We start from the raw sequence: 9,647 nt of genomic DNA, 5'->3' as shown, positions 1-9,647 counted from the left end.
TGTAATTTTCTTTTATTACCATTTAAAAATCGAGACTAGGATGACAAAAATATGTCATTTTTTTGAAAAATGCGTCACTTTTTTTAATGTGTCATTTTGGTCGATTGTGTCATTTTTTATTGAAAAACTAGCTGTTGGGGTGGCGTCTCGCGCCACCCCAACACCTAGTTGGTGGGGCGCTTCGCGAACCCCCCAAACCCCCCCGCGCGCGTAAGTCGTTACGCGCCATTGTAGTTGTGTCCCTGTATATATCTATATATATATAAATAAGTTGTTTGTCTGTCTGTCGACTGACATCATGTTTGTGTGTCGACTGACGTCATGTTTGTCGACTGACGTCATTATAAGGATTGAGCTGTATGTCGTCATGAAGTTGTTTGTCGTCTGACGTCATGTTTGTCGACTAACGAAACTACAGACCGGGACACCGGGACACAAATGACGTGTTATGTCTGTTATAACGTAATAGAGGCAACAATCTTGACAGGGCCTTTTGAGGGTGAGGCTTTTCTTATTCCACGCATTCTCATGATTCCAATGGATCTGCCTTTTCAACCTAAAAGATTGCAATTCCCAATTTGATTAGCATATTTAGTTTTCAGTCCAGAACCACTAAAGCTATTATGTAAATATCAAAAATATTTATGTTGTCTGAGCAATAATTTTTAGTTTTTATTTCAAAATAGAAAATTACTTGACAATTTTAGAATTATATCTATCTATATATATAAAAATAAGTTGTCTGTCTGTGGATCAGGTGACGTCATGTTTCTGTGTCGACTGGCGTCATGAAGTTAGTTGTCGTCATTTTTGCTATGACGGTGACGTCATTAAAGATATTTAAGACATATATGTTCACGTAGAAATCTATTAATGTTTAAGTTTAAAATGACTGATGAACTTACAATGGCAAAAGCCGATGAAGATGCTCAAAGAGTCTATGCCAAAAAACTTGCTGCTGATAGAGAAAGTCAGAAAAGAAAGCGTGCCGAGGAATCAAAAGAACACCAAGGAAACAGGCTTGAGGCTAAAGAACGCAAAACCGCGCAGTTAGATGAAGATCCACCTGGACAGCGAGAGTCAAAACATATCAAAACTGAAAATGATAGCGATGATGATTGGGTTTGGGATCTTGACATGGATAAGGTCATCAATGCCTACCAGATTTTAGTTAAAAAAACAAAGGTTCGGCGATATGTATTTCATAGTGAAGCTGAAAAATAAAGAAGAAAAAGAAAACTGAAAAAAGAAAAAATGTAAAAAACTAAAAAATACTAAAAAGAAAAAACACTCAAAGAGAAATTACAGACCGGGACACAAATGACGACCGGGACAGAGGGAATATAAATAACGACCGGGACACTCAAGGAGAAATTACAGACTGGGATACCGGGACACAAATGACGACCGGGACACAGGCAATATAAATGACGACCAGGACAACAATGGCAACACCCGAGGAAGCTGCTCAAAACGAATGTATTCACGCCGAAGTAGCTGAGTTGGTAAAGCGTTATGTTTCAGGTTCTAGGTCCGAGAGGCTCCAGGTTTGAACCTTGGCTTTAGCATTAATACAAAAGAAGAAAAAAACTAAAAAAGGTAAAAACTACAAAAAAAACTAAAAAGAAAATATATATATATATATATTTATATATATCATCTTTTCCACAAAAATAATAATTTAGTGCTTCTGCTTAAAAACAGCAATCGAATTGATGCCTCCTGATACGCAACTATCAACAAAGTGGCAATCGTTGTGGTCGGTGATCAGTTCTTACCTCGAGATAATATTCTTTATAGGCGAAACAATCAGTTGACAAGAATTGCTTAAACTCATCGATGCTACGATGCCCTACAATATCCTGACGAATATAAATGACGCCCGGAACACTCAAATAGAAATCACAGACTGGGACACCGGGACACAAATGACGACGGGGACACAGGGAATATAAATGACGACCCGGACACAGGGACACAACTACAACGGGGACGCCGGGGGGCACAGGGGGATATATAAATGACAACGGCAACAAAGGAAATGGTCGATTAGCAATCACCATCAACAAAGCTCAAGGGCAATCAATAGAATCATGAGGTATAGATCTGAATACGGATTGTTTTCCCATGGACCATTATGCGTTGCATGTTCAAGAGTCGGTAAACCTGACAATCTATTTATATGCACAGACGATGGGACAGCAAAGAATGTTGTATATTCGCAAGTTTTACGTAGTTAAAAACGTATATATATATATATATATATATATATATATATATATATATATATATATATATATATATATATATATATATATATATATATATATATATATATATATATATATATATATATATATATATATATATATATATATATATCTATATTCACAGGTGGGACATAGGGACACAACTACAATGGCGCGTAACGACTTACGCGCGCGGGGGGGCTTGGGGGGGCGCGAAGCGCCCCCACCAACTAGGTGTTGGGGTGGCGCGAAGCGCCACCCCAACAGCTAGTATATATATATATATATATATATATATATATATATATATATATATATATATATATATATATATATATACATATATATATATTTTTAACTACGTAAAACTTGCGAATGTACAACATTCTTTGCTGTCACATTGTCTGTCCATATAAATATATTGTCAGGTTTACCAACTCTTGAACATACAACATAATAATTGTCCATGGGAAAACAATCCGTATTCAGATCTATACCGCATTTTTCTAACGATTGCCCTTGAGCTTTGTTGATGGGGATTGCTAATCGAACTTTCCCTGTCTCCCTGTCGTCATTTATATATCCCCCTGTGCCCCCGGCGTCCCCGTTGTAGTTGTGTCCTGGTCGTCATTTATATTCCCTGTGTCCCGGTCGTCATTTGTGTCCCGGTATCCCAGTCTGTAATTTCTCTTTGAGTGTCCCGGTCGTCATTTATATTCCCTCTGTCCCGGTCGTCATTTGTGTCCCGGTCTGTAGTTTCTCTTTGAGTGTTTTTCTTTTTATTTTATTTTTAGTTTTTTACCTTTTTCTTTTTTTCAGTTTTCTTTTTCTTCTTTATTTTTCAGCGTCACTATGGAATACATATCGCCGAACCTTTGTTTTTTTAACTAAAATCTGGTAGACATTGATGACCTTATCCAAGTCAAAATCCCAGACCCAATCATCATCGCTATCATTTTCAGTTTTGATATGTTTTGACTCTCGCTGTCCAGGTGGATTTTCATCTAACTGCGCGGTTTTGCGTTCTTTAGCCGCAAGCCTGTTTTCATGCTGTTCTTGTGATTCCTCGGCACGCTTTCTTTTCTTTATTTCTCTATCAGCCGCATGTCTTTTGGCATAGACTCTTTGAGCAGCTTCCTCGGCTGTTGCCATTGTAGGTTCTTCAGTCATTTTACAATTAAAATTTCTCTTTCAACGATCTTCTTACAATTTAAAATTTGTCTTTGAACAATTTTCTTAAATACTTATAATGACGTCATATACTAAGCATCGTCATAACAAACATGAAGACAACTAACTTCATGACGACATACAGCTCAATCCTTATAATGACGTCACCCGACAGACAGACCCACACACACACACAGACAACTTATTTTTATATATATAGATATATACATGTGTCATTTTCGTCGATTGTGTCATAATTTTGACTGAATGTGTCATTGTGTCATGCAACATCAAATTGTGTCATTTTGACACAAAATGTGTCAATTTGGCAGCCCAGTGCAGGGTTAATTGTGAATTTTCAGTCCGAAATTTATCCTGATATGCTGAAAAAAGCTCCAGAATTTTTATCCCGATATGCTGAAAAAGCTCCAGACTTTTTATCCCGATGTGCTGAAAAAGCTCCAGACTTTTTATACCAATGTACTGAAAAAGCTCCAGACTTTTTATCCCGATGTGCTAAAAAAGCTCCAGACTTTTTATCCCAATCTACTGAAAAAGCTCCATATTTTTATCCTGATGTGCTGAAAAAGCTCCAGACTTTTTATCCCTGACGTGCGATAAAAGCTCTAGACTTTTTATCCCGATATACTGAAAAAACTCCAAATTTTTTATCCCGATGTTCTGGAAAAGCTGCAGACTTCTTATCCCGATGTGCTGAAAAAGCTCCAGACTTTTTATCCCGATGTGCTAAAAAAGCTCCAGACTTTTTATCCCAATTTACTGAAAAAGCTCCATATTTTTATCCTGATGTGCTGAAAAAGCTCTAGACTTTTTATCCCTGATGTGCGATAAAAGCTCTAGACTTTTTATCCCGATATACTGAAAAAACTCCAAATTTTTTATCCCGATGTTCTGGAAAAGCTGCAGACTTCTTATCCCGATGTGCTGAAAAAGCTCCAGATTTTTTATGCCGATGAGCTGAAAAAGCTCCAGACTTTTATGTCTGATTACAACTCGACTTTGGCAACTTTCCAATAAGTATCCAGAGCTTTTAGGCACTTTTTTATGAATAAAACTTCAATCCGAGACGTCCTTTTTCTTTAACCCTCTATGGGACTGTTTGGTACAAAGTTGTTTGTTAACAAATACTAAATCATAGCCAGTGATCAGTTTGTGAAAATGGCAGTATCAAGCGACGCAATTCTACACAAATAATTAATACAGTCTTCAAAACAATCGGTAAGAATTAATAGTCATTTGGTAAAATCCCTTTTTAATTTGGTGGTCTATTTTTCTTTACTCTCGCATTTAAAACAAAACAAAAAACCGCATTCAGACAAATGACTCACGTAGTGCGTACATATATTCTGAAACGTACATATATTCTGAAAGGTATCGGGAGAGCTATGCGTCGTCGAGAGAAGCGCTATGCCCGGTTAAAGTGAGGGAAGGGGATCATTCGACGCTTTTCAATTTTTCCCCGGATTTCTCAAGGTACATTGTTGAAGCTCTGTCGACTCTCCTTGAGCTTACAGAGTAACAGCACTGACCCTCGTCCTAAATCCTAAATCAGCAATGGTAGTAGGCTGATGATTGTTGCTTTTAGATTGCACACAATAATAAGCCATATATATCTAGTATGAAGTTTAGTTTCGTAACGCAATTTTTTATGCTAATTACAAATCCAAAAACTATTTTACTTTATCATGCCACATTTTTGTTATGTCAACGTAAACATGTGTTTTTAATCCTCTTATGTTGGATTTCGCAGGAGGAAACATCATAGAGATGTTTAAGGGCTCACTTGCACACTAATTAGAACTAATTAGAGTCATCCTAATTAGTGGTCATCCGTCTAGGACCAAAAGAAAAGCAGGTCATCCCCGAATGGGGTGGGAGGATGTCGTTGAAAAGATTGAAGGAAAAGAGGAACTAAGGTATTTTCTAACACCCCACTGCCTTTCCATGACATACAAATAACGGTTCAATGTAGGGAAAAACCTTTTTATTAGACAGTGAAAAACAAAGATTAGAATTCTGGATATTTCGATCACATACACAGCGACCGTCATCAGCAGATAAATTTTCATCTACTAATGACGATGGCTCTATGTGTGACCAAAATATCTAGAATTTGTATCATTGTTTTTTACTGTCTAATGAAATGATTTATCCCTATTTGAAATGTTATTTGCACGAAATAGGAACTTCTTGGGAGGGAGTAAACAGGGAGGCTTTGAATAGTTGGGATGAAGGAGCATGCACAGCTGTGGTCTCAAGCGGCTTGGTGCAACAGGAAATTATTAGTGGTAGTATCCAAGTGGTAAGAAGTTGTTACCTCCGTTTTCAAAAAAAATAGTCAATAAATAAAATATGAATTAATTAATAAAAAAAATCAATGATATTTTTATTTCAATTCTATAGATAAAACAAACTTTCACAGATAAACCCTTTGGTCTGAAACTTAAAAAAAAAAATATCTAGTGAACGAGACTATGGGCCAGGCCCTGGTAATGCTGAGCATCTACAATTACAGATGTATACCCAGCAACAGGTACTTGTACCAACTGTTCAGATTTCTCAGCTATAGGAATCACGGTTGGATCATAATAGGGTGCGTTGATCTGGTGTAGATCGTACTCAAGAGGGGTCGGTATATGATAGGATTTGTATTCAGAAGCTGGATCTTGATAGTAACGAATCCGGGAGTGACTAGGTGAATCTACAGGAGAAACTGGTTCAAATGTTGAAGTTTGATGATAATGATGATGACTTGGGGTGTGGTGTGGGTGATCAGGACTTGGTTGTACAGCCTGCAAGAGATTGATCAATTAATTTACATTAACGCAAAGGTTGTTAAAAAAAATAAAAAAAATAAGTTGACAGCATCCACTTGATACCTTTTCCCGGTATTTCTTACCTTTTCGTACATCTTACCTTTTCCCACTATTTTTATCGGCGCGGTAGCTATCACATAATTTTTTTTTATTATTATTACTAGAACACAATATATGAATGTAACTTTTTTTTTGCTTTGCATCGAGTTAAAGATAGCATATCCTCTTTTGACAAAAAAAAAAAACAATTCAATCATAATTGTGTGGTTTTTATTTAACTAGCTTAAAATAATTTATTGTCTGGAAAAAGACTTTCAGTACAAAAAAAATCCTACTTTTCAGGAAGAACACTTTTAAACTAAACTTAAGTTAAAATTACTATTTTTTTAATTTGACAATTTTCTCTAAATAATGCTCTGATCTAAATCTGTCTCTGAGAAAATTTGAAAAATAAATTTTCGGGTAAGAGCAAGGCAACATTAGAAATTCAAATTAAACAAATTATTCCGTAAATTAGGAAGGTTGCCCCCTCTCTACCCCTTGTTTGCTATGCTAAAGTTGTTTAGTGCTTTAAGCAAGCTTCTTATTCCGATCAATGGCCCTTGTGTTTTAATAGTCTTCTTGAAGAATTAGAAAAAAGTCACACGTTAGCGTACAGAGTTATGGATAGAGGAGAAGGCAGCTCCCCTCATACGAAATAATTTATGTTGGGTCTAATGGTGCTCCTTACTTTCAGTTGGAATTTTTTTTTTTTTATTCAATTTCTTCTTTTTTCGAATCATGCCATGAAATCTCCCCCCCCCCCCCCTCCGTGAAAAATTTCCGCCACGTGAAGAATCTTCCTCGTGGAAAACCCCACTGCAGAATATTCCCCTCGAAAAATTTCCGTATATTTTCCAATAACAGTGCTGTGGGGGGCCATGTAATCAATCTCCAGAAGATAATTATTGGAAGTTTTAACTATTCTGGACCAAATGGCTATTTCAAAATATTAATCGGATGTCTTTGGGGGGGAAAGGTGAGGTGAGGGGGCTAGTTACACTTCAATATTTTCAGTCGCTTAAAAAGAGCACTATAACTTTTAATTTTGGTTCAAATGAGCCCTCTTCTGATCATCTAAGACCACTGGCACGATACGATCGCCCCTAGCAAAAATAATGGACTATTCAAAAACAAAAACAACCAACAGCATATAAAGCCTTGCAACTCCATCATAAAGTTAATTTTAAAAACCTAAAGCGCAAATTCTATTCTATTTCTTTTGCTTTACGTTGGTACGAAGGTAGAAGGACTACTTTAGGCAAAAGGACACAACTGGTAGAGCTGTTTAACTCTTTTTTAATTAGCCTTAATTATTTCATGATCCAGAAATGAAGTATAAAATCTCCCTGTCAGGTTAGATCCAAATTAACCAAGACCTATAACTAAAATCAGAACCTTAATAAACTATACTTTGATCTTTTTTGAAATTTTCTGTCTCAAAAAAAAAAAAAAAAAAAAAAAAAAAAAAAAAAAAAAAAAAAAAAGCAACGCCATCTACAATGAAGCCCTTTCATCATGACATTTCCAACAAAACCGTAATAAAGTACCAGAGATCCCAAAACACCATTCAGTGACATGGATATCTGAGAACATCATCCATCACATTATCAACAAGTGCAAATCACGGATGCCAAAATCATAAATAGTATTAAAAGGCAATCTGACGAGGATTAAATAGAAAGCAAAGGAAATAGAAAGCTAAAGATGAAAATAGGAAATTGATTAGGAGAAAAACAATTAGCAGATTAACAGATAAAATTAAAAACTTGAAAAACAGAAATCCTTGATAAAAGCAGTAGCAATATCTGGCAGAAATATTGGAAGCGTCAATACTTCAAAAAGGTACTTGACCAAAAGGAAACAGGAACAAAAGAAAACAGAAAGCTAAAAGAATGAAATATGAAACGAAATAAGTAGAATTTCTTTTTCATAGCATAAATATGACCATCAAAAGATAGGATTTTTACAGGGGGAGGGAAGGAGTGGCAAAAATTTAGAAACAGCTTTATTTACATAAAAAATTATCAAAAATTCATGAATTGTAAAATATTACTTTTTCTTTCTATCTTTTTTAGTTTTCTGAGGTAGGGCATTTACCAAAATTTTAAGTTTAATGTAGTTTATTTAGCAATTTTACATTTTTGAAACGAGTTGTATGTTGTAATTTATGGTTTTTTTCTATCATATGAGGTATTCAATACGCAACCAATGGAAGTTAACAGAAGTAAAGGCAGCAAAAGAAATAAAATTTCAGCTGAATTTCAGAAGAAAATAAACCTACGTTGCCTGAGCAACGTGAAGTGTTGCGGCGACCTTTGTACGGCTTCGCCGGCTAGTGTTGCGAGAGTAACACTTGGTTTTGTTTCTTCGCTATCGATCAGTAATCACATGATCAAAGGCTATTCCTCAGCGTTGAAAAAACAACAACAAAATAGTATCGAAAGAAGGGACTAAATTGACTTTGCAGCCAGTTGACCTTTATCCTTTTCAATCGTAGACATCGTGACGGATGAAAACTTGGAACAATATCTTATATAATCTAGTTGGTATTATAAAGCTATCCGTAACTTTTCGGGATCAAAATACCATAGATGACACTCTATTAATTATTACGAAACTGCCTCGTTGTTTTACGTTATCGTTTGTACACGTTGCGTAAACACTTAATTCTAGGTTACAGTGGGTATGGGTAGGCTACACCAACTAGCAAAAGTTACAAACCCCTCTTCACTAAAGATGATTGTAGCCTAATAGACGATTATTACTTACAAGTCCCCTACATGTCTTACCACTGGAACCAACTCGGTCTTACCATCAAATACACTGGAAACAAATAATAGGTACACCAAATAGCAAAATTTGCAAACCCCTCACTGCCGAAGATGATTATGAGCTAATAGCCGACCTTTCCTTACAAGTCCCCTACATGTCTCACAATTGGTATCGGCTTATTTTTGGTTTCAGTGTGTACCCTACTACTGAAGTTGCCAACCCCTTAAAACTTTCAAACTAGTATATCTCATGAAGGAATTTTTGTACCAAAAAATGGATGACGTATACTTTGATCAGCTCATCAAGAGCTATTGATTGCCGTCGAAAAAAAAATTCTATCAGTCTTAGTTCAAAAGTTGATTTTTTTTTTTTTTTTTTGCCGTAGGCCAACTTTCTAACGTCACCACTTAGAAAGAAGCAAAGGATAAGCTCCAATTTCTTTAGCAATGATAGAACTTTAAAAGTTTAAGTCCGAAAAAACAAATGATAAACCGAGCCAAAATCACGGCAGCACTTTCGGACCCGTGGGAAAATGCCGCTTTTTTTGCTTCTACAAATTTTTCTATTTATCACCCAA

General features: G+C 35.9%; 1 protein-coding gene across 6 annotated transcripts in view; it reads right to left on the bottom strand.

Moving 5' to 3' along the window:
• Positions 1–5,805: 5,805 nt before the first annotated feature.
• The window catches only part of LOC136039263 (single-minded homolog 1-like), a 116,054-nt gene continuing 112,212 nt past the window's right edge, over positions 5,806–9,647 (bottom strand). For all 6 annotated transcript variants that reach the window (XM_065722836.1, XM_065722834.1, XM_065722835.1 and 3 more), the window contains one exon: positions 5,806–6,232. In XM_065722836.1, the coding sequence (XP_065578908.1) occupies positions 5,900–6,232 (333 nt within the window). In that variant the 3' untranslated portion in view covers positions 5,806–5,899. The remainder of the gene's footprint in view (positions 6,233–9,647) is intronic.

The sequence above is a fragment of the Artemia franciscana genome, chromosome 19 (assembly GCF_032884065.1).
Source record: "Artemia franciscana chromosome 19, ASM3288406v1, whole genome shotgun sequence".
Classification (NCBI taxonomy): domain Eukaryota; kingdom Metazoa; phylum Arthropoda; class Branchiopoda; order Anostraca; family Artemiidae; genus Artemia; species Artemia franciscana.
This window is presented reverse-complemented; position numbering and strand designations above follow the sequence as displayed.